Source organism: Microcebus murinus, chromosome 1, assembly GCF_040939455.1.
Source record: "Microcebus murinus isolate Inina chromosome 1, M.murinus_Inina_mat1.0, whole genome shotgun sequence".
NCBI lineage: Eukaryota > Metazoa > Chordata > Mammalia > Primates > Cheirogaleidae > Microcebus > Microcebus murinus.
Genome location: NC_134104.1, coordinates 56,970,537 through 56,995,971, shown reverse-complemented (window position 1 = coordinate 56,995,971; position 25,435 = coordinate 56,970,537). Strand labels below are relative to the sequence as shown.

At 37.5% G+C, this 25,435-nt stretch overlaps 1 protein-coding gene across 4 annotated transcripts; it reads left to right on the top strand.

Annotated features, from left to right (window-relative positions):
* The first annotated feature begins 145 nt into the window (after positions 1-145).
* On the top strand, positions 146-23,781 carry NAA50 (N-alpha-acetyltransferase 50, NatE catalytic subunit). Of its 4 annotated transcripts, XM_076001512.1 has the most exons (7): positions 641-984; positions 13,286-13,311; positions 15,115-15,210; positions 18,541-18,677; positions 19,078-19,197; positions 19,640-19,706; positions 20,783-23,781. In XM_076001512.1, exons 3-7 carry the CDS (start codon positions 15,167-15,169, stop codon positions 20,958-20,960), a joined length of 546 nt encoding a protein of 181 aa, XP_075857627.1. In that variant the 5' UTR covers positions 641-984; positions 13,286-13,311; positions 15,115-15,166; the 3' UTR covers positions 20,961-23,781. The 4 variants fall into 4 exon arrangements, with proteins under 4 accessions (XP_012642994.1, XP_075857627.1, XP_012642998.1 ...); XM_012787540.3 differs by lacking the exons at positions 641-984; positions 13,286-13,311; positions 15,115-15,210 and adding an exon at positions 146-184; XM_012787544.3 differs by lacking the exons at positions 13,286-13,311; positions 15,115-15,210 and having other exon boundaries at positions 643-984; positions 18,544-18,677.
* The last annotated feature ends 1,654 nt before the right edge of the window (positions 23,782-25,435 follow it).

The window sequence follows — 25,435 nt, the reverse complement described above, 5'->3', positions numbered from 1 at the left end:
GAATATTAATTTTCTTGCATTAAAAGAAAAAAGTAAATTTAAGTTTTCACAAAGATTTGTTTTAAAGTGCAATGTAGAAGGCGTGGATGACAAGGGTTAAAGTGCATTGCTAAGGAAGTGACGTTAACATCACGATCTAGGGACCGGAAATGGCGATGGAGTTCCGACCCTTTGGGGCCCGTCGGTAAAATCCCAGGCTATAAGGTTTGGGCCAATCACGTGACCTCAAAACTTGAGGCGCGTTGGAGGGTAGCCAAGTTATCCTGCCGATTTTTAATTACATTAGTTTGTTTTAAAAATACCTCATTTACGTGAGTTTTCCGCAGGCTTCTTTACATTTAGAATAACCAGCTATGTAAAACCCTATTAGGAGACAAGAGCGTTTGAAGGTCACTCTGGATACTATCAACTGGGAAGAACAGGGTCCAGAACGATCTTGCTGATGTGGGACAGGAAAGGGAGGGGTGGCAAGATCCGGATTTTACCGCCAGGGCCTACCGAGCAAGCCCCACAAGTAGTGTCGTAAGGGATGGGAGGAGGAGCATGCCGCCAGACGGCAGAGCCCTCCAGTAGAAAGATGGAGGTCCCAGAGTGGAGGGGGAAGGGTGCCCGAAGGCGAGCAGTGCGGCTGCGCGCGAGGTGCCGGACGCGCCGGCGCGCAGAGGGGGCGGGGTGAAAGGTCACAGCGCGGCGGCGGGTCTGGCTGGCGGCAGCTGCGGGCGGGAGCCTAGAGCCCCGTGTGCACGTGTGGAGAAGCGTCTGCACCAGCGCGGCGGCGGCAGGCACCACTGCCGCTTAGGGAGACTCAGGGCCGCGCTCGACTCTCGCGGCCTTGGTCACCCGCTCAGCTTCCTGCCCAAGGCGAGGAGGCCAGCTTGCGGGGTTAGTGGCCCGAGCTGAGGGCGCGGAGAGCTCAGGGCGGCGAGGACTACGGCGTTGATATCGGCGGTAACGACGGCCTCAGTAGGCGGGGAAAATGAAAGGGTGAGGAAGGGCAGCTGGACGGGGCCGGGCCAGAGGGGTAGAGGGTTCCAGGCCCTTTTAGAGGGAGAGAGCTGAGGAGGGGAGAGCGAGCGAAGACGGCGAAGGGGGATTTCTAGGTATCTCAGGGACGGAGGCGAGGCTTGGGCTGTTGGCGGGCTGAAGGGCCAGCAGAGACAAGACCTGGGAAACGCAGGATTTTGGCCCGGAGGACGAGGGTGGGTTAATCGGAGACTAGTAGCTGAGTGGGCAGCAGGGAAAAGCTATTGTGAGGCGCCTGGGGCCTCTTACCTGGGAGCGGACGACCGAGCCATCGCGGCCTGCCACTCCAGGTGTAGTGTGGTGTGGTAGTCCTCTTCTCCAGATCCACACTCAACACTGGAACTGCCGTCTTTGACACCTTTCACTCTTATTCACGCTTGGGAGCCGTGCAGAATCCTTTGGAGAGAGAAGAAATTGGAATAAAGAGCATGGGAAGGAATATTAAGAGCTAGTGACTCAACTAGATTTGGGTTGGGTCAGAGCGAGTGGAGGAGGGGGAAAGAGCGCGATCACTGTATACTTGGGGTGCCAAAATGTTTTAGGAAGTATTGTGGATCAGTAGGTGGAGCTATTGCTTCAGTAGTTCGCTATTGCCCCCGAATGCGGTGAGAGGGTCTTGGGGTTACTACGCTGCTTTCTTCAGGTGATTGGCAAAGTTAACATTCTGTCTGTCACAATTTTAGATGAAATTAGGGACTATTTTGGTTCGACTGTTTCTATTTGGATAAAATGTCTTTTTACCCTTAAGTTATATACCGTTAAAGATCAATTTCATAACATTGTCTTAAAGCATTGCCTAACTAAGCTCCGTTTTGGAAGCTTGCTTTTACCTTCCTTAGAGAAAGAAGTGAAACTTATGAATGTTAAAAGCTTTCTGAGATGCTTAGTTTTTTTTCTATTGTAAGTCGGTTAAAGAATCGTAACTATGTTTTAAACTTAGCGAAGCCTTTCAAACTTGCTGTTCAGCGCCCTTTTAAGGATGAAATAAAAGTCACTTTTCAGAGTAATCTCATACTATCTAAAGGATCTAAATATTATTTGTGTGTATCTGTGTTTGAGGTCGATGGAAAGATTTCGAGAAAGTTTAATTCATTCTTAGGTGTGTAATATTTCCTTACTCTAATTTTGCTTTAAAAATTGGATAGTCATTCTAATGTTGAATTGCATGTTTTATAATAAGAATTAAAAGTTTAGGAAACATGAAAATATTTTCACAGTACCTGCATTATTTCTCAAGTTCTGAAGAGTTTCAATTAAGAAACTAGTTGAGGAATATAGGCAGTATTTTCTCCACTTGGATCGTGATCTAGGGATTTTGGCTATTTTGTATATGGTCCAATTAATATAATACTTGGAGAGTTTTGTTTTCCTGGTGGACTGCGCTCCGTATGTGTGGTTGCTGTTACTCGTTTTTATATTCTCATTGCTGGATACTCAATACATATATTCTGTTAAAGTAAGAAAAATGTGGCCGAAGAGTTCCCAGTGTTGAAACTGCCATGAATTTATAAAGAGGGACTCTACGAAATTATTCTGGATGTTTAGATCCAAAATCTTTGATCTAGCTCTGTCTCCATAGGGTGTAAGGTTCTTTCTGGTACCTAACTTGGCAATTGAGATGAGGCCAAACAGTGATATTCCCAATCTACCTTTAATTAATATACTTACGAAGCAATTATCTTTTTGTTTGGAATGGATATTTATGTGTAACCTGATTAGAGGCAGATACCTAGAAATGAGAACTGGCCAGATTTAGAGGAAACAGTTCCTGAATCTGTACCTTAGGCTAACAACTATGCCTGTATGATTCCTATTCTTATGATCGAGAGCTTGCAATTGTGTTCTTTTTAACTTTAAGATGATATCATGGGAATCGTCCCTTTTACTTCCCAGATTAACTCCCAGGTAAGATGGGACTTTAAAATTTTTTTTGCTTCTAAGTCTGTATTTAAAGCAGTGAACAAATTAGAACAGTATAAGCTTAAAAGATGTTAAGATCTTTGAGTTCCAAAACTTGTATCACTCTGCACAGTATGGTCATTTTGATAGTCCTGACTCTTGATTTGGAATGGCCTGTGAAAATGAAACAGTGGTCTGATGTGGTTTTGTAAAAAATCTTATTTGCTAAGTGTTCTATTGTATATTGAGCTAACTGAACAAAAGTTGAATAGACATATCTAAAATCAGAAACTCCAGAACTCCCAACTCCAAGTCAATCTATTTAAATGTTTTACATTGTTGCCTATATTACTGTCATTTTGAAACTTTTAAAATGTATTTTATCTGGTTTTTCCTCATTTTTACTATGAGTACTTTTATTAGTTAGCACTAAGACATTCCATTGTATTGGCATGTATTTGCCTTTCTTCCCTGGTACATTTCCAGTTATTAACTACTGTATATGTTTTTGTGCGTGTCTAGAAGTTTGAGATCTAGAAAATGTTGCTTCCTTTTTACTGAAGTTGCTTGTTTTTATGAACCAGGGACATTGTAGTTTGAATTTGTAGATGAATTTTTATCTGTTGTTTCTTTCTGGGGAAGATTATTTCAAGAAAAAAGGTATGCCATAGACAACCAAGACTGAGGTGGCACTGTAATTAATGTAATAGAAGATAAAACTAAATCCATTTACCTTTCAATTGTAGTAAAGAGGTGCAAATTCCAGTAAAAATGTCTTTAACAACATAAGAATATTATATGTGACTAAAGTAAAGATGGGACAGTAGGTAGCAATAATATAAATATAGAACAGTGTAGTGAAATATTTAAAGAAGCTATTTTGACTACATGTGACTAGAAAATAAAATTAAAAGATTCTACAGTCAAACAAAACTGTGAAGAACTCAGAATAATGGTTATCTCTGACAGCATGTGGACTGGGAAAGAGCACAAAGTGATTTTCTGGAATGCTAGAAACATTCTGTATCTTATCTGGGTGTTGATTATGTGTGGAGGGGGGTTGAGCTGTACACAGGATCTGTGATTTTTTTACGCTTTAATAATTAAACTTTTTTAAGGTTATAAGCCAGTCAGGCTGAAGCCACATTTGACAATTTTTATAAGCCTACAATTCATATTCCTTGCTTCTATGAAGCCAGTAATTGGTGTTTTATTGGTTGAGATAGTGAATTTTAGCAAATATTTTGTGTTTTTTTAAAACTCATATATTCATCTTTTTATCAGATGCTTTGTTATGTTATATATAACAAATACTGTGTTGAGGTGAACCATATAAAATATAACCTACCTGGACCACAGTTTTTAAAAAAAATCAATGTGATATCCTAATATAAAGAAGAAACATAAGGAAAATAAATTATAATAAAATCTATTTCAGTATGTAATGATTTGGTATAACTATGCCACAAAGCATAAGAAGGTCAAATGTTTGCATCTGTCTGTAAATTGAATCTTTTTTTTTTTTTTTGTATAATTTAGAAAGTATATTTACTACATATATAGGTTTGTGCTTTGGTGACTCATGCTGTGTTGCCACCTGGTGTGATTTCTTCCCAGAATAGCAGACAACTTTTGGTAAAGGTCTTAATGAAAAATAATGAAGAATTTCTGGGTTGAAAAATATTTTTAAAAGTCATTCAGTAGGCCAAGCACTTGCCTATTGCATCAAAATATTAATATATTCCCTGTTTACTATAATTTCAAACATCCTGACTGCTGTTAATGTGAATATTACTGCACATGTGATTGGTAGAATGAGAAAGTGGGACTGCTGTCATTGGTCTAAATATGTATTCCTGTTATTGCAATTTATGGTCAAACTAATTTTACATTGTTGAACATTTAACTGTATTGTCAACTAAAATCTCTTCCTAAATCATGTAAAGCATTCTCTTTCAAACTCAGTTCTTTTGCCAAACCAAACCAATATTTATATTAAATTTCGCTTTGCTACTTCCTTTATTTTGGCCTGTGGAAATATTTTTGACTCCTAATTTTCTCATCCAGTTATTAAACATAGCCTACGGTAACCAGTGTTCTATCAGCAGAAGTCAATAGAAATAGTCTTTCCTTCTTGAAAATGTGAATTGTATGGATTATGGTTTAATAGCTACAAAATTATATAATTGTGTTATCACCCAACCCTGCTTTTCTCTTTCTCTTCTATCACATGTTTAAATCTAGTGCTTGCCTTATTGGCAAAATGTTGTGACTAGCTACAGTTGTCTGTTGAGCAGTTGAAATGTGCCTTGTGTGACTGAGGAATTCTAAATTTTAATTAAAAATTTAATTTTAAATTAAAATTAAAAATCAGCTACTGGACAATTTTTAAAGGATATTTGAAACAACTTGGATATGTGAATCTATTGTAAATTTTATGAAGTGTGAATACAGATAAAAATATTTACAGGGAAAATTAACACCTGAATTGATATATGCTATAAGTGTAATAAATTGATTTTAATTTTAAAGTTATTAATAAGTTTTATTTTACTTACATGTTGAAATCATTTGTTTTTCCTTGTTAATGTGGATGTTAAAAATTTTTTAAATTTTTATGTGACTTCAATTGTATTTCTTTTGGGCAGTGCCATGCTAAACCCATAAAAAAACCAAAGTTGTATAAAATATGATGTCTTTCCTTGGAATCTAGTTCCTGGATGACTCCTGGTGCTGCAGCTCATGCCTCTGTAGTCCTAGCACTCTGGGAGGTCGAGTCAGGAGGATCACTTGAGGTCAGGAGTTTGGGACCAGCCTAAACAAGAGCGAGATCATGACTCTACTAAAAATAGAAAAATTAGCGGGCGTGGTGGGGTGCGGCTGTACTCCCAGCTACTCAGGAGGCTGAGGCCGGAGAATTGCTTGAGCCCAGGAGTTTGAGATTGCTGTGAGCTAGGCTTACGCCATGGCAATCTAGCCCAGGTGACAGAGTGAGACTCTGTCTGTAAATAAGTAGTTCCTAGATGGTAGATGTTTCTAAAGGCTTCAATTTGTGGGCCAACACATATAGTTTATAACTGTTTATACTTCTGGTGAAGGATTCTGCGGTCGCTCCTGGTTTTTGATTAAGGTGTTATAATCCAATTACCTTGTCTGCAGTAGGTGGGGAAGGAATGGTTGCAAGTATTTGTCTTTCCTGACCTACTAGTGCAATCTATATTCTGCCTTTATCATTGTTAAAAGCTATTCTTAAGGGAATACCTTGTTTTCTGAGTCTAGAGGCTCCTCATCTCAGTCCCCTATAGTGCTGTAGTGAATGCTTGTTTATAAACTGCTCGGCGCACAGACTTAATGATTTCTTTTGGGTAATTTCATAGGAGTGAATTTTTTGGATCAAAAGATACTGGCATTTTTAAACCTCTGATATTTGCTGCCACTTGACCTCCAAAATGATAGCAATTTATGCTGTCAGCAGTATGTAAGAGTACCCTTCTCTCTCCAAGGGCTGATTGATTGGGAAGGGGAGGAGCACTTGGAAAAACCTTAAGAAAATGGAGGAAGAGGCCGGGTGCGGTGGCTCACGCCTGTACTCCTAACACTCTGGGAGGCGAGGCGGGCAGATCGCTCAAGGTCAGAAGTTCAAAACCAGCCTGAGCAAGAGTGAGACCCCGTCTCTACTATAAATAGAAAGAAATTAATTGGCCAACTAATATATATAGAAAAAATTAGCCAGGCATGGTGGCACATGCCTGTAGTCCCAGCTACTTGGGAGGCTGACGCAGGAGGATCGCTTTAGCCCAGGAGTTTGAAGTTGCTGTGAGCTAGGCTGACACCATGGCACTCTAGCACCGGCAAAAAGAGTGAGACACTGTCTCAAAAAAAAAAAAAGAAGGAAAATGGAGGAAGACATTGTGGCTGCCATTTCAGCCATGAGTGGTATAAATTTCCGTTTTTTGGGGTACGTTCCATACATTGATAGTTTCCTTACAAGTTGGTTTTGAGTAAATAATAACATATTGCCCTAATTAGTTTTACTTTGCTGATTAGGTAATAAATGGCATTCCCCGCCCCCCTTTTTAAAACCACTTTTTTTACTGGTTATTTGAATATCTTTGTGACTTGCTTATTTGTATAATTGACAAACAAGTCACAGAGTTTTTGTGGGGTATTATTTGCCTTAGCTGTGAATTACAAAACAATCAAGAGATCATGTTATTTAGAAAATGGGGTTGAGACATTCAGATTAGTAAATATTGTCCACATGTTGCCAGTGTTTGGGGCCCACATCATTTGAAAGAAAATTTTTTGCAGGTGGGAACTTGTTGAACAAGGGGAAGCAAGGAAAATATTTTGTACTTGGGAGCATTTTAAACTTTTCCTTTCCAGAAAAGGTATATTTGCATTTCCACCTTCTAGTCTATGTAGTTTATTATTTATCTTAAAAAGGAAACTAACTGTAATGCAAAAAGCCTTGAACTAAAAGCAACCAAGTTTTAGTTCTGTGTGCCATAAATGATAGTAGGGTCACTGATAAGTTTCTTGACCTCTGGGCTTTGGTTTCTTTGTCTTTAGAGAGAATGACTTGAATCTGAACAGGAACTCATATGCCAGTTTTAATCTGTTAATGGTATCTAGTCTGTTGATAGCTTTGATGAGTTCTCACACTGCCAAAAGGGGGGGGGCAGGGAGGATACTATTGCTGATACCTACCATGACTGCTGTGGCATGTGTGTCATATGTTAGCCATTCCTGATCTCTGTCAGTGCTAACTTTCCACAATACCAAGAAACAAAACCTTGGAGTTATATTTGAATTGTTTTCTTTTAAGCTGCTTTCTTTAATTTGCTGTTGTATACATGCCTGCTCTTCCGCCCTGCCCCCTTATGACACTCTTTTTTATAGCTACCTAACATGCCTACTGGGCCAACCAATAGATTCTCATTTAATCTTCTCAGTATCTCTGTAAAGATGGTATATTATCTATAATTTAATGAAAAGAACAGGTACAGAAGTAAGCCAAACAGGAAAGAGAGCTTGGTGGGTTCTCAGATTTTTGAGTAGTTTTGTATGACCCAAAAACTGGGGGGGAAGGGGACTAGACTAGTGGCCACTGGTCTAGTTATTATAGTCATAGCTTGGTGATAGAGAGCTTTGTATTGTATATATGTAGTATTATGTGCAGCTATTGAAAGATTTTAAGCAGAAAAGTAAAACAATCAGGTTTGTGTTTTAGAAAGATGATTCTGATTGCGTTGTGGTGGAGTTATCTCCCTGACTCTAGTGTTCTTCTTCATTAGGGTCTTAGAATTTGGACTGAAATTGCCTGAACCACAGTGCTAAGAGAAAGGGTATAGGAACAGGTTATGAAGATATTTGAAGGAGCAGAATTAAAAGGATGCATCTAAAACTAAATGTCTGTATTGGGTGAATTATAGAGAATAGTGGTAGATGCTTTTTTCAACACACTTTTGGGTGTGTTGAATTTGAGGTTCTTTTGGAGATCACTAGTAAGCATTCAGAAATATATGCCTAGATTCAGAAATTTGTAAATAAAAACAGCATCATTTAGGTGTTCATTAATTAGGAAAAGCCATAGCTAGGAAGGAGCTTTCCTAATTGATGGATGGATGACAGTAGAAAAATGGATGGATGGAAGGAAGGAAGGGAGGGAGGGAGGGAAGGAAGGAAGGAAGGAAGGAAGGAAGGAAGGAAGGAAGGAAGGAAGGAAGGAAGGCAGGCAGGCAGGCAGGCAGGCAGGCAGGCAGGCAGTAGAAAAAAAATTTCAGAAAATAATTTCTTTTTAGGTTATAATTGACTAGATTTTATCTGTGTATTTAGTATTAGTAACCAACCAAATGATTGCTGAAATTTTTTCACCTCTAAGTATTACAGTCACACGATTTGGCAAGCTGGTCTACCCCACCACTACAGTTTTGATTCCTGCTAAACCTGTAAAACAGGACTGTCAACCAGGGACAAACCTCCCCCCAACCCCATGCTTCTCCACCCCTTCCTGATTATTGGTAATGTCTGGAGATGCTTTCTGTTGTCATAATGGGGTGGGGAGAGTTCTGACACCTAGTAAGTAGAGACTAGAGATGTTGCCAAAACATCCTACAATGCACAGGAAAGCCATCCACAACAAAGAATTTTCCAGCTCCAAATGCTTTAGTATTTAGTAGTATTTAGCTTTAGTAGCATTGAGATTGGGAAACCCTGCTGTAAAATCTAGATGAAATGGGAGAGCCCATCAATTATATTGAGGATTTTAGAGATTCTTGGGTTTGCTGAAAGTTTAGTAATTTCTTGAACTAGTTGAGGTCCTGCCCCTAATTAAGTCTTATAGTTTAGAAGAGGTAAGGTATAAAAAACGCTTAAGGCAGTGCAGAGTTATGCCTTGGAAGCCTAGAAACAGACCGAGCATGGTGGTTCATGCCTATAATCCTAGTATTCCGGGAGGCCAAGGCAGGAGGGTCCTTTAAGCTCAGAAGTTCAAGACCAGCCTGAGCAAGAGCAAGACTTCGTCTGTACCAAAAATAGAAAAAGATTGCTGGTGGTAGTGGCGCACACCTGTAGTCCCAACTACTCGGTGGAGGGTAGGGGGACTGAGGCAAGAGGATGATTGCTTGAGCCCAGGAGTTTGAGGTTGCTGTGAGCTAGGATGATACCACTGCACTCTAGCCAGAGTGAAAGAGTGAGACTCTGTCTCATAAAAGGAAGAGGAAAAACAGTAATATAGTTCATATGAGGTAGAAATCACAGTGGATGACAGGTTAAGGCTTCATGAGCAGTGAGTATTTAAGCTGTTATGTGATAAATTCTGAGTGGGCTTACTTTTAGGTTGAAGGAATTTATTCTCTAGAGGAATCCCTCTTTCATGTAATTTTCTTGAAGCAAGAATTTAGAACCAGATTACTGCCAGCTTAGAAAAAATTACCTACTCTCCAGCCCCTTGAAAATTTTAAATCAAAGGACCATGGGCATACTTTGATCCTTGCTAAAAAATGCTTTGAGTTTTATGCAAATGTACTTATCAGCATACATCAGAAAAAAAAGTTTCCCTATAGATCTCTCTCCTTTTTAAAATAACCTTGAGGAGTAAAGATGACTCCTTTGAGGGAACATGGTGTAGCTGATCTTATACAATAGCAGAAGTTCATGGATACAGGCCTGATTCTGGCTTTATTGATAACTGTATAACTATAGGCACATTTGTCTCAGGGTTTCAGTTTTGTCATCTGTAAAATGAAGACCCAGCCTAGATCAAAATACTGCACAACAAATGACCAAGCAGGTAAAATTTTGTGCCAAGGTGCACTTAATACCCATTAAAAGTATAAATAGGCTTTAAGCTTTTTCTATACTTCATTTTCACTTTTTGCTATATAACTTTAAAAGTCACACTTTTTTTTTTTTTTTTGAGACAGAGTCTCGCTTTGTTGTCCAGGCTAGAGTGAGTGCCGTGGCGTCAGCCTAGCTCACAGCAACCTCAAACTCCTGGGCTCGAGCGATCCTTCTGCCTCAGCCTCCCGAGTAGCTGGGACTACAGGCATGCGCCACCATGCCCGGCTAATTTTTATATATATATATCAGTTGGCCAATTGATTTCTTTCTATTTATAGTAGAGACAGGGTCTCGCTCTTGCTCAGGCTGGTTTTGAACTCCTGACCTTGAGCAATCCGCCCGCCTCGGCCTCCCAAGAGCTAGGATTACAGGCGTGAGCCACAGCGCCCGGCCTAAAAGTCACACTTTGGACTAAGCAGCATGTGCCTGTAGTTCTACCTACTCTAGAGGCTGAGGTGGGAGATCGCATGAGCCAGGGAGTTGGAGGCCAGCCTGGGCACCATAGCAAGACCCCTGTTTAAAAAAAAAAAGTCACACTTCTATGGAGTCATGTCCCCATCTTGTGGCCTTTCAGAATATTGCTACTAAGTTTGCTTTTAAAATTATGGGCATAACTGGCATTACCTTTGGTAGCTAAAAACTTTTGAGTGCCTTTTTAAATTTCTTTTTATTCTTTATTTTTTTAAGAGATGAAGTCTTGGCCGGGCGTGGTGGCTCACACCTGTATTCCTAGCACTCTAGGAGGCCGAGGTGGGCAGGTTGCTCGAGGTCAGGAGTTCGAAACAAGCCTGAGCAAGAGCGAGACCCTGTCTCTACTATAAATAGAAAGAAATTAATTGGCCAACTAATATATACAGAAAAAATTGGCCAGGCATGGTGGCGCATGCCTATGAGTCCCAGCTACTCAGGAGGCTGAGGCAGTAGGATTGCTTGAGCCCAGGAGATTGAGGTTGCTGTGAGCTAGGCTGACGCCACGGCACTCACTCTAGCCTGGGCAACAAAGCAAGACTGTGTCTCAAAAACAAACAAACATAAAACTCATTGTAACCTCGAACTTGTGGGCTCAAAGTGATCCTCCTGCCTCAGCCTCCCAAATTGCTGGGATTACAAGCATGAGCCACTGTGCCTGGGTTGAGTGTTTGATGTTGCTGTGCTAAAATTTAGCATGGTTATCTCTTTTTATCACACTGCTTGTTTTATAAGCCAAGGGTACTACTACCATATTCTAAGCCCAAAGATAACAAATATGAAATTTGACTGAATAACAAACTAATTTTGTGGTGTTGACACAAATTAATAGCTAATGGGCTCTATAAAGAGCAGGCTAGTAGCTGCATTTTCACATCTATATACTCTATGGACTACTAAGTGGACACTTTTGCAATTGTTCTTTCTTATTTATATCACAGTCTATCCCACTTTTAGTTCCTTAGTCTAGAAACTTTGGTTTATAGATGCTTTGGATTTTGATTGTTATAGATTTGAAAAAGAAGAAAAAAATAGCATGTCAAATGAGTTTACTTGAACTAAGAATCATTTGGTTTCTTTAATAATTGCTGTCTTCAATTTTCTGTAGTTAAGGTTGTAAACTCTAGTGCTAACAGGGGCCAAGCAGATAAGGTAAATTAGTAAAGCAAGAGAAGCTGTAAATTTAGGCTTTATGAAAAATCTTCTCATTTAAATATTTGCAACCAACTTAAACACAAGAAAGAAAAACTATGGGTCAAATAGATGTGACTACATGGCTGATTTAACTTTTAGGCCAGCAATTTGGGGCTTATCTACAGAGTAAAGGTCTTAAACTACCTATAAGATAGTCTACATTGGTAAAGTATATTGGAATCTTAGCAGAAGTAAGCAAGCAGTGTACTGGTCTAAAACCCAGGTTTTAGAGTCACAGCTCCTCTATATATTAGCTGTGTTACACATATAGTAAAGCTAAAGTATACTTTTCTGAACTACTTGTATAGGGGAAATTATTTGCATTTTAAGTGAAACCCCTTCTGATCATACGGCATATTTTTTCCAGTTACCTACTCCACTTCTCTGTACCCATCATTAACCTCTATTTCCTCCCCAGATTTCTCAGATTTAGAAATGTATACACATGCAGTGGGAAGTTTACTTTAGCTGAGTGTTAAATTTGGATGTTTTACATAACAACATTAATTACAAAAGTGAAGATTCCAAAGTGGGACTTCAGAGTCTGAATTTTTAACTTGCAAGGTTATCCCTTTATAACCCGGTTGGGAATCCACTTTATGACACTACTTCGGGTTTTTAGTGATGTGTTATAAAAGGGAATTCTTTCATGTAAAAAGTCTAGGTGCATTCCCTCTACAATCTAGTTGTTTTTATCTGTTTAACATTAGCATTGCTTCCAGTCACATTGGGTAACATTTAAACTGCATTATTTAAGTAATTTTTTTAACGTGTTCATTCTTACCTTAACCCTTTGCACTCGCTTGCTTTATTCTCATCATCCACTCGACATTATCCACCCTCAACATCCAAGTTTTTTCCTATTTTGATAGGAAAAAAATCAGGATATGTAAATATTTACAACAAAGGCAAAAACTATGACAGACTAGCCTTAGACTACTGAATTTGGAAGGGGGTGGTATGTATAGGAATGGAAGGCTCATTCTCATCCAGCTCTTATTCTATGTTTTTTCTATAAATCGAAGGCTTGGTACAGCTGGAGATTGAGAAGTTGCAGTTTGCTAAAGGCTTAAAGGTCTTGGCTCCTTTTACTTGTTCTTTCCAACAGTAATGCATAAATAAGGCATCAGTTGCTTTCTACTGTGAATTTTAGTGTCAAAAATAACATGCCTACAAAGTACTACAGCTTGTGTCTATGTAATGAATAGTTTTTTTTAACTTTGTAGTGGAAATTTCAAACACAAATGAAAATAAACAGTATAATGAACCCCATCATCCAACTCCAGAAAGTAGGATGGATCAGTCCACATGTTATTTTATCTTTGCCTGACCCACACTTTTCCCTTTTTCTTTTTAGCTGGAGCATTTCTAAGGAAATCCTAGGTATAGTATCCTACTCTGCCTATAAATATTTCTGTATGAATCTTTAACATACATAGGACTTTTTAAAAAATACAATTGCAATACCTAATATTATCTTCTGATCTAATACCTAGTCTATATTCAGTTTTTTCCTGTGTCTCCTAAATGTCTTTTTAAAATAGTCTTTCACATCAGAATCCAAAAAGGTCCACAAACTGCAATAATATGACAAGTAATCCAATTAAAAAGTAGTGGGAATTCTTATGGATTAAATTAGTGTAAGAATTGTAAATTTTTTCCTAGGCCTAGACCATAGGAAAAATAGACATTTCACCAAACAAGATGTACAAGTAGCTAACAACCATACAGAAAAGGTACTCAGCATTATCAGTCATTAGAGAAACGCATGTCCTAGGAGATATCATATCACACCACTAGAATGGCTGTTAACAAAAAGGCAATAGAAAGTGTTGGCAAGGATATATAGAGAAACTGGAACCCTAAATGTGACTGATAGGAATGTAAATGTAGCCTGTCAAGAATATTACAAGGATGTGGTGGGAGTATTGCTTTAGCCCAGGCATTGGGAGGCTACAGTGAGCCATAATCTTGCCACTGCACTCTAGTATGAGTGACAGAGCGAGACCCTGTCTCTAAAATAAGAAATACTACAAGGAAAGAAATCCAGATATGTCAGAGTAAGCCTTGTGATATCATTTGAACAAAAACTTAAAGGAGGCATGAGTAATCTGTAGCCAAGAGTGCCATTCTAATATTATTTCCGTACTTTGTGTACATAAACTACTAGCACATTATATTGTATATACTTGTCTTTCTTACTAAGTGTAAACTCCTTTGCATTCCAGTTACTTACCACCATGACTGGCTGATTTTTCTATTTTTAGTAAAGATAGGGTCTCGCTCTTGTTCAGGCTGGTCTCAAACTCTTGAGCTCAAAAAAATCCTCCAGCCTTGGCCTCCCAGAGTGTTAGGATTACAAGTGTGAGCCACCGCACCTGGCTAAGCTCTATTCTTAGATTAATTTTCTAGTAGAAACTTTGGACTTTATTTTAACTCAATTTTTTAGTTCTTTTAACTTCTGAAAACTTTTTGGTTGTTTACAATCAAGTCATGTTCTCATGTTCTTGACAATTCTACATATCGTTGTGCTTATGCCTTTAATACTACACGTTCTTTGCTAAATTATATTTACAAGTTGATATTACTATGATATATTTAGAATATCCATGTCTTAAAATAATTTGGAGCTAAGCGATCAGGATTACAGAAGTATTCTATTTCATATCATGTTGATGAGAGTTAAACTATATTTGAACCTGAATTTTTGCTGACAAAGTTACATTTAATGGATGTTTTGAAATTATTTCTAGCAAGTTCTGACAGTCTAGCAAGAATCAACTTGATTAATTTCTCAAACAGCTACCAAGCTATTTATAATATGCCAGATCTATTTAAAACACATATGCATATATGCGCATAGAAAAAATATTGGAAGAGTAGATCAACAAAATTATTTCTGGTTGTTTTTACAGGATATTTTTACTTCTTAAGTCATTTCTTTGATGTACTTTTTTATTTTTTTATTTTTTTGAGACAGAGTCTCACTTTGTTTCCCTGGACTAGAGTGCCGTGCCTGTCAGCCTAGCTCACAGCAACCTCAAACTCCTGGGCTCAAGCTATACTCCTGCCTCACCCTCCCAAGTGGCTGGGACTATAGGCATGCACCGGCTAATGATATATATATATATATATATTTATTATTATTAATTTTTAGTTGTCCAGCTAATTTCTTTCTATTTTTAGTAGAGACGGGATCTCGCTCTTGCTCAGGCTGGTCTGGAACTCCTGAGCTCAAATGATCCACCCGCCTCGGCCTCCCAGAGTGCTAGGATTACAGATGTGAGTAACCACACTGGGCCTTCTTTGATGTACTTTTTTTAAAGAAAATCAAGATGTGTGGCCAGGCAAGGTGGCTCATGCCTGTAACCTTAGCATTCTGGGAGGCCTAGCAAGGTCAGGAGTTTGAAACCAGCCTGAGCAAGAGCAAGACCCCATCTCTACTAAAAATAGAAAGAAATTAATTGGCCAACTAATATATAGAAAGAATTAGCGGGGCATGGTGGTGCATGCCTGTAGTCCCAGCTACTCAGGAGGCTGAGGCAGGAGGATTGCTTCAGCCCAGGAGATTGAGGTTGCTGTGAGCTAGGCTGACGCCATGGCACTCACTCTAGCCTGGGCAACAAAGCGAGACTCTAAAAAAAAAAAACTATCAAGATGTTTCTTTTTAGTTAGGTGGGGAAAGATTAAGCCACCTATTTTCTAATGATTCAATAGTGTTTTGTCTATTTAGGCTTGATCTGCCCATCCTCATGGGAACATTTTTTAGTAGTTAATTTGTTAGACTCAATCTAACACAGTGCACTGTAACCAGCTTTTCTTCCTATATGAAGTCAAATACCTTGTTATTAACCTTTCAAAAATTGTAAATATGCTTGAAGCCTAGTAATTATCCAGAAATCATTCTTAAAATTAAAAAAATCTCAAGTTCTTTCACTTAAAATTTAGAAGCTTGACTTCCTAGGTTCTTAAATTACTCTGTGTATTATTGTTTACAATTATACTTCATAGTGTATTTTTTAAAAAACTAAGAATTTTTTTTTTAAAAAGTGGAATGGAGTAGTTTTTAAGTGATATGCTCTAAATATAATCAATGTAAATTATACTAGATGTAAAATAAATTATTGAACCCAATTTGTGGCACTGTGGTAAATTTAAGAGCAAGTGTAGGTGAGATGTGATCTCTATTTCAGGATTTTAAAGTATCGCATATTTTACAGAATAACATTACCTGCATATTTTTTTTAAAAAATGTGTAGTAGACAGTGGGGAAGTAAACCCAGTGTGTTTTAGTAAGAAAAAGGTTTTGGGCAAAATGTCATTTACTGCAGCCTTAAAGAAGAAAAACCAGGGTGTGCTTTAATGAAGGTGGGGGGGAGTTCCGTAAGTAAGATGTAACCTACTTAAAGATGACACAAATCTCACATAGAATTCATTATAGTTGTTAATGCTTGAGAGAAGGCCATATTTACTCAAGTGGCTAGAAATGGGAAGGAACTATAACAAGAAAATCTTTTGTTATTTTTTACTAACATTTTGCATTTTTAACCTGTGTGGCTGCTAGGAAACTCTTAAGACTTTTAAAAAACGTATATATAGGCAAGGATGATTAGTCATAATAAGTAATACAAAACAGTGGCATAAAAATTAAATAATTGAGGCAGGAAAGCTAAAGTTCCAAATGAGTTAATAAGCCTTTCAAAATTGCCAACTATGACATAAAGGGCACTTTGCACTATCTTTTGTGTTCTTAGTACAGAGTACTTAAATAGGAGATAAATTTTCCTCTCAATTTTTGCTGCTGACTCCTTAGCAAGGAGCATGTTCTCCAAACTGGACATTACAGAGTAATACAGTTTAGAGAATTGTAGCATAAGATAAAATACTACATCATATTTGCCTCTATCCAGATATATCAACTTTGGAAATTTCTTCCATTTTTCATTTTCTGGGTCATTCTTTTATAATCTGTAATTGTTGCTGTTGTTTTTTAAAAACAGGGTTTTTTTGTTTTTGTTTTTTTTTGAGACAGAGTCTTGTTTTCTTGCCTAGGCTAGAGTGAGTGCCGTGGTATCAGCCTAACTCACAGCAACCTCAAACTCCTGGGCTCAAGCGATCCTCCTACCTCAGCCTCCCAAGTAGCTGGGACTACAGGCACGAGCCACCATGCCTGGCTGATTTTGATATTATATATATTAGTTGGCCAATTAATTTCTTTCTATTTTTATGGTAGAGACAGGGTCTCGCTCAGGCTGGTTTTGAACTCCTGACCTTGAGCAATCCGCCTGCCTCGGCCTCCCAGAGTGCTAGGATTACAGGCGTGAGCCACCGCACCCGACCCAGAACAGGGTTTTGATTGTCTGAATTTTTACCATTTTAGAGAATACTGTTTTAAAAATCACAATTTCTACACATTTTTAAGAGTGCCTTGTTTGCATTTTGCTGCTGTTGACTCTATTGCTGATATGATCTGAACCCAGCACTTGAGTGGGTAGGACCTAGGTAGTTTTCTGGCTGCTTAGTTGACATAATAGTGCTTAATTTTTGAATTCTTGATTTTTATTTTGATTTGGTGCTCTGTTTTTGCCACTCACTTAAACATCTTGTTTTAGAAGGCAGATGATGTATATAATAGGCAACTTTCTATTAATGATAGTGTTGGCAGTAATAGAAAGAAAAAACGTAGAATGCTGTCGGGTTTGCCTTATCACATTTGATAAGCCTAATTTAGCTTGCAGTAGTGAAATTGACTTGAGCTATTAAGAATTCCTTTTGTTGACATCTCTGCCAGCATAACAACTTTGTTATTATTAGTCTGAAACTTTATAGCTTTAATCTCTTTTCCCATGGGACCAGTTGTTTTGATTACATGTGGTTTCCTAGAAATGCTATTGTTGCATTCTTGATTGGTAGTTTTCATACAGGGATGTTTTTCAATGTGTAGATTCCCTTGTTTCCAGAAATTCTGGTTCTGAAAGTGTGGGTGAAGGGTGTGTGTCCAGGCTTATGAATTTTGAACACCACATCTATGACTGATACAGGTGGTTCCTGGACCACTGTTCTCAATTGGTAGAATGTATGTAATTATTGCATACTTGGATTATTTTCTTAGAGTAAATCACTAGAAGTAGGATCGCTTGGACAAAAGAGGTGTAATTTTTAGGCCTTCGATACATAGTGCTAGATTGTCCTAAAGAGATATTATATCTACTTACATCCCATCTGCAGGGTGTAAAAATATGCTACCCTTTTGCCAATGTTAAGTATCATCAGTCTTTTTTCATCAGTAATAGGTGGATCTAAATTTTTCTGAACTATAAGCTACAAGGAAAATTTTGGCATTTAATGTAGAATATTATTCTGGCCTTAGTATTTGTTGTGTGCTGTTATTCATTTGTTCCTAAATGTGTACAATTGTGTATGAAAACTATGAATAGAATTTGGATTAAATGGCTGGTAGAATTTGCTTATATATTCATAGGAATATAACGTCACTATGAAAGGGGGGTTGGGTTTGTCAGTTATGTGAAAAAGACTTGGTATCCTTTTGATATGTCATCTTAGCAAATTAAGCCAATTATATTTTATTGAGTACTTTTTGATTTGTTCCAGTAGCCGGATCGAGCTGGGAGATGTAACACCACACAATATTAAACAGTTGAAGAGATTGAACCAGGTCATCTTTCCAGTCAGCTACAATGACAAGTTCTACAAGGATGTGCTGGAGGTTGGCGAATTAGCAAAACTTGGTATAATATGTTTTTTTCTCTCTTCATTTGTTTGTGTTCTTGAACCCTTGTTTTTAATATTAGAGCAGAAAGAGTTAACTGATTTAGTCTCCATATTTTACAAGTGAGGAAATGGAGGTGGTCTACGTTCTAAGAAAAATGTCAGAGAAATCAAAATTTTAAAAGGAAATGCTAAGTGTTCTTTATTATTTAGTGTATGCCTGTGTGTTTTCACTTACTTAGCTGTACTCTAGAGGAGGCTTCCCTAAAACAGTGTATGATTTCTGAGGCCACTGATACAAAGGAGCTGATAAAATTTAATGTTGATAGCAACAGTCTAGTCCTTTAGAAGGAAAGAGTGTTAAATAAAATGTATTATTCTGTCTGTTGAACATTATTATCTTTATATTTTCCATGGCAGCCTATTTCAATGATATTGCTGTAGGTGCGGTATGCTGTAGGGTGGATCATTCACAGAACCAGAAGAGACTTTACATCATGACGCTAGGATGTCTGGCACCTTACCGAAGGCTAGGAATAGGTAAGATTATTTGTGATTGTTTTACTTCTTCAAAAAAGCATAAATACATTGTTAATGTATCTAATCCAGTAGGTCAATTTCTTTCTTTTGGGAATACTAGGAAAGGGTTACTGAATACATAAAATAAGGTAAAAAATAACTAGTGTTTATTTATTAACGTAATTGAATTGGAAGCCCTACATAGATTTGTTATTCACATCCCCTTTTGCTTTTTGTATATTTCTTCTACCTAGAAGTGCTTATATAAAAAGGTTAATTTTCTGATAACAGTTTTAAACATGTAGTTATTGTAGAGAGAGAACAAAATTTTGGAAAATAAGGATCTCTATTGTATACCTTATAAATTCTATTAGGACACAGTAGCTAAGATAGCAGATGGATAAATGTGTAATTTAGAGGTTAATTTATGAAATTACTTATTTGTTGTTTATCTTATTAATAGGAACTAAAATGTTAAATCATGTCTTAAACATCTGTGAAAAAGATGGCACTTTTGATAACATCTATCTGTAAGTAAAATGATACTTAATGTTCTTATCTAAGAGTTGAATTAATTGACAGTAGAAATCTTTACTGGAAACTTTAAAATCTGGTCATTTATTTCACTGAGTCTTTGGAAACACCATGGAAGTAGTTGTTGTTACAAAGTATAGGTAGTTTGGGGTTTTTTTTGTTTGTTTGTTTGTTTGTTTTTTGGACAGAGTCTCGCTTTGTTGCCCAGGCTAAAGTGAGTGCCATGGCGTCAGCCTAGCTCACAGCAACCTCAAACTCCTGGGCTCAAGCAATCCTGCTGCCTCAGCCTCCAGAGTAGCTGGGACTACCCGGCTACCACCTACCGGCCCCTACCATGGGGCTACCACCATGCCCGGCTAATTTTTTCTATATATATTAGTTGGCCAATTAATTTCTTTCTATTTATAGTAGAGATGGGATCTCGCTTTTGCTCAGGCTGGTTTTGAACTCCTGACCTCGAGCAATCCGCCCGCCTCAGCCTCCCAGAGTGCTAGGCGGCCCACAGCCATATTATTTGACAATTCATTTGGGCAATAGGAGAGATTAAATTGTGCAGTGTTATTTTGGGGAGTAATTAAGAAAGCTCAAATTTTTTATTTTCAAAATACACCTTGTTTTTCATCAATCAAGGGAAGGATATGTTCAGGTTTTGAAACTCTAGTTTTTTATTTTTCATCATTTTTTTTCTGTATGTTTATATGACCTTCAAGTCATTACTATGGTTATTTATCCATTATGTTTATTTACAGGAATCTTTTCTCCCTTTACAATCAAAAATATGATAGGGCAGATTACTTTGCCCTTTGTTTACTTCAAGAATAAACACTGTTACTTAGCTTTCTAATCTTAGCCAGCTATCTTGCAAATGTAAGAATTAGGTTAAAAGTGTTAAAATTGTCATGAAAAGGGTTTCAGGAAACAAGTACCTGATCTTTGTTGATTACTGGTAATTGTGAAGAGAATGTAATAAATGGCTGCAATATCCTAATTCCAACTAATTTGGAACTATCTGTAAAGAACACTTAAAAGAAACCTTAATTTTAATTTTTTTTCTGATACTTTTATATCTCAGGCATGTCCAGATCAGCAATGAGTCAGCAATTGACTTCTACAGGAAGTTTGGCTTTGAGATTATTGAGACAAAGAAGAACTACTATAAGAGGATAGAGCCTGCAGATGCTCATGTGCTGCAGAAAAACCTCAAAGTCCCTTCGGGTCAGAATGCAGATGTACAAAAGACAGACAACTGAACAAATAACAAATGAACTTTCTTGCACTTGCTTGTCGCCAAATAAAAGAGAGGCCCATTGATTTTTCCCCCCTCTTTCTTTTAAAGCTTTTTCTTCTCCTAGTTCTTGTTTTTCCTTCTTTTCTTTTCTTTTTCTCCAAAAGTTTAAAACTTTCAAGGACTTTAAAAAATAATCATGCTTGGATTGTTTTAGTTCTCTTATTTTTGTGAGGTGGTTCGATTGAAGGAAGGAGAAGGTAGAGCTGTTTGATTTCATGGTTAAGATATATGGTCCCAAAAAGTTGGGTGTCAAATAATTTCAAATTTTTTAGTTTTTTTTTTTTTTTAAATGTCCTGCTTTCACATTGAAGGGCAGAGCCTACAAAATATTGTATATTTCAAAAGGCAAAAAGAAGCAGCAGCAATATGTTGTTCTCTAATTAATAGGCAAGTTTAGTGTGTTTGTGGTACTTTGGATTTTTTAAGATTTTTGTGGGATACAAATCCCTAGACATTGCCTTCACTCCTCCTTTAGTCCTTCTGAGCACTCTCTCAGAAGTTGGACCATTGTTATCCTTGTAAAATACTAAGCTTATTTTGATTTTTTTTTAAGCTATTATTTCTTCTTTTCTTGCTGGTGGGTGGGGCAGTTTGGGTAGGTAGTGTTATACTTTGGTCTAAGTATTTGAGTTAAACTGCTTTTTTGCTAATGAGTGGGCTCGTTGTTAGCAGGTTTATTTTTCCTGCTGTTGATTGTTACTAGTGGCATTAACTTTTAGAGTGTGGGCTGGTGAGATTAATTTTTTTTAATATCCCAGCTAGAGATATGGCCTTTAACTGACATAAAGAAGTTTTTGGTGATTTAATTTTTTTCTCCTGTCATTTTTTCTTCAATAAACCCAACAATAGTTAGTCTAACCTTAAAAATGGAGTTGATGTCCTTATAGGTCACTACCCCTAAATAAACCTAAAACAGGTGTTTTATCTTGGACATAATTAAAAAATACCTACAAGGAAGCTTAGATGGACTTGTGGCACAATAAATGCATTAAATGTCAACTAATGCAGGCTGTAAAAAGTGTGGCCACTGAGCGTTTGGTTATAGGAAAGCATATCTAGACAGTATTTTTGAGAATAACATAGCTATTGCTTATCTGTTGGAGAACATCCCAGAGTTTACACTGTGTGCCTACAATATTGAGTTTAAGGATTTGGAGTAAGGGGAATTATTAGACATATTGCTTCTATTCTTGGAAAAGTAGAAGTATAAAGTATTAATAGTGCAGATGTCACTGTCACCTCCTGTACTGACAGTACTGATTTATGCCAAGATCATTTTCTGGCACATGGGGATTAGCTTTGACAGGTTGCTAACTTTTTGTAAGATAGAAACATCTGAAATATTCATGTTTTCTTCCCATAGTCCCATCTCCAATATTTAGAAATTTTTTAATTACCAGTACTGATGGCCCAAGAAATATCTCAATTACACTTTAAAACAATGCATGGGCTTGAGTTTTCTGTCATTAGACTTTAAAAGGAAGTTTGATTCATAATATTTATCCTGTTATGTAAAATTTTGGTGTAAAAGTCTCATCTCCAAATATGTTAAATGACAGAATTATTTTATGAAATGTTTATGCACACTTTATAACCTTAAGTTTTTATTTGAGAATGTGAAAGTACAAAGTACATAGACTTCAGCAGTCTTGAGTGCCAAGAATAACACCGAAGAAGAAGATAGTTGATATAGGGTTCTAATCTTAAGATGGTAAAAATGTAGATAGACCATGCTGGTTTTTTGGGTATCAGTTTCTTAAACAGTTCAAACCTAAGCTTAGAAGAAAAGTTTAGTGTTGAGCACCTTTACCTTCATAGATAAGCTTCAGCTTGCTCTTGCCAAGAGAATAGTGCTTGAGTTACAGAAGGCGTAATTAGTTTGAAGAATTCAGCCTTTTTGTAAACTTTCAAGTTATCAAAATAGATTTTGATATATAAATGAGTTTTCTGAGATGACACTGCCTCAATTTCTATAACCATTTCACCTGGACTATCTAATCAGTCCTATGAATGTATCCCTAAATGTGGTTATTAAAAACCGAATAGCTGCCTCATGACAATTTAAGTACATGTTATTTAAGGAGGAAAACAATATTAAATTTTGAATTGAGTGTGTAGGCTCCTTATGATTATAGAGTTTTGTTTTCCACACTAGTCGATGACTTAACATAAATTGTAAATGTTCGTAAAGGGTTAATTGTCCTACATCAAACTTGTATTAAATGATTCCATCCACTTAGGAGGAGAAAGATTTGGAAGAGGTAGAAGCTGGGCACTGGTGCATATGCCTGTGAGTCAGTAAAGACTGAAGTAATGTCCCATCTGTAGTTGGTTATTTTGATAAAAGTATCTTTGAGGTAAAACAATTCTATTAACTGGAAGATCACAGGATATATCCATCATATTTTTCAATACGAATAGTTTTATTGTGGGGCAAAGAGATTAAAATTATACTGTATGGTAATTGCATTTAGGTTCTAAAGAAAAGAATCTGTAGAGAAATCTATGCAATATATAGTTTGTCCAGAGTAGTTTTCATTTGGGGAATGAAGTTCTGCAGTATTTCCAAAGCAGTTTATTCATCAATTGAAAGTCCTCCAAAAAGAAAACTATTGAGAAACCATAGTGTCTGGTGGTGGAAAAGAAAAGCTCCCTCAGTTTTTTAGAGGGAAAAACTTTAAAAATACTTAAATGGCTGAGTTTACTTGGTGCAGTTAAGAATTAAACTTGTCAATTTTAACATTGCTGTTACATCTGAAATAAATTTATGTGATGTTCTGGTAGTGATCTGTGATGTCTATAAATGTCAAAGAAAACTCTTGGCTTTGTGTTGAATTCTGCAGTCAGTGACTGTATGTAGACATTGTGTACTGTTGCCCATACTGCTTTTATTTACTTTCTCGTTTCTTTAAGATAAAATTTAAAACTCATTAAAACAGTCCAGGTATAATCAAGGCATCCTAATTCAGACCTTTGGGAACTTGGTGGATATACTGCCCAATATCTATAGTCTATTCCCAATGAGCGAGAAAATAAGACCTAAGGAATTGTCCTGTTACTGTATTTTGAATATAATTGTTAAAAATACCTGACACTTTTAGGCCATGATCTGATTACTGATGTATATTGGCTGCTGATAAGATATGTTCAGTATTCTTTTTTTTTTTTGGTAGTGAGGAAGGAGTTTAGTAGTTGAGTGAGTTGGGAATTGGTTTTTTTTTTTTTTTTTTTTTTTTTTTTTTTTTTTGAGACAGAGTTTCGCTTTGTTGTCCAGGCTAGAGTGAGTGCCATGGCGTCAGCCTAGCTCACAGCAACCTCAAACTCCTGGGCTTGAGCGATCCTTCTGCCTCAGCCTCCCGAGTAGCTGGGACTACAGGCATGCGCCACCATGCCCAGCTAATTTTTTATATATACATCAGTTGGCCAATTAATTTCTTTCTATTTATAGTAGAGACGGGGTCTCGCTCTTGCTCAGGCTGGTTTTGAACTCCTGACCTTGAGCAATCCGCCCGCCTCAGCCTCCCAGAGAGCTAGGATTACAGGCGTGAGCCACCGCGCCCGGCTGGGAATTGGTTTTTTCCTAAATATTAGACAAACATGTATTTAAAATTTTGTCTTTAACAAAATTAACTTAATACTTAATATCTCTATTCAAAACTGTTGAAATTAGAGTTTTTGCTTTTCCCATTCCACAAACAATGGGTGATTTTTGCCCAGTGTATCTTAGTTATCACTAAGCTGTTGGACCTCAGTTCCTCACTATATGGGTATCCTCATAGGGCGCCTGACTGACAGTTGGCATCTGGCTTCCCCCAGAGCGAGTGATCCAAGAACGTGAGCAGAAGCCATACTTTTTTTTTATGACTTAGCCTGAGATGACATTAATTCTGCCATATTCTATTGGTCACACAGAGCGACCGATGTGCCAGCATGGTACAATGTGGGAGGGGACTACACAAGGATATGAATACTGGGAAGGTTGGAGATCATTGTACCTTCTCGTAGACTGCCTATCACACTGCTTGGAGAAAATGCTGAGGTTTATTGACTACCAAGGCAGGGTAGTTGGTAAAGTTATGTTTTACTAGTTTCCGAAGGGATTATTTTCCTAAATGAGGGTTAGAAATCACTGTACTTAATGATTGTTCAGAATATAAAAAAAGAGAATGTGCCTAAAAGTCGGTGGGTTTTGGTGGGGGCAGGGCACTAATCTGTCTCTCAGATTGATGTTTTTCTAGCTGAGTGATCTGAATATTTATGGGAAGTTAGATATTACAGTCACAAGTAGGAACAGTAAGACTCTGGAAATTTTTCAGGAAATATTTCTATTGCAGAGGGTCCTGAATTGGACCTCCTTTGCAAGGCTGAATTACAGGAACTTACTCCTAGTTTATGATACAGCCAAGTAACATCCATATGGAAGAAAGGGCTTGAGTC

What these genes read in the sequence shown, in the direction of transcription:
- NAA50 (XM_076001512.1), top strand. Translation starts at nt 15,167, where the DNA reads ATGATCCACCCGCCTCGGCCTCCCAGAGTGCTAGGATTACAGAT. An exon ending in TGGCGAATTAGCAAAACTTG is followed by an intron (nt 18,678 to 19,077) that starts GTATAATATGTT and finishes TTTCCATGGCAG; the next exon opens with CCTATTTCAATGATATTGCT. An exon ending in TTACCGAAGGCTAGGAATAG is followed by an intron (nt 19,198 to 19,639) that starts GTAAGATTATTT and finishes TCTTATTAATAG; the next exon opens with GAACTAAAATGTTAAATCAT.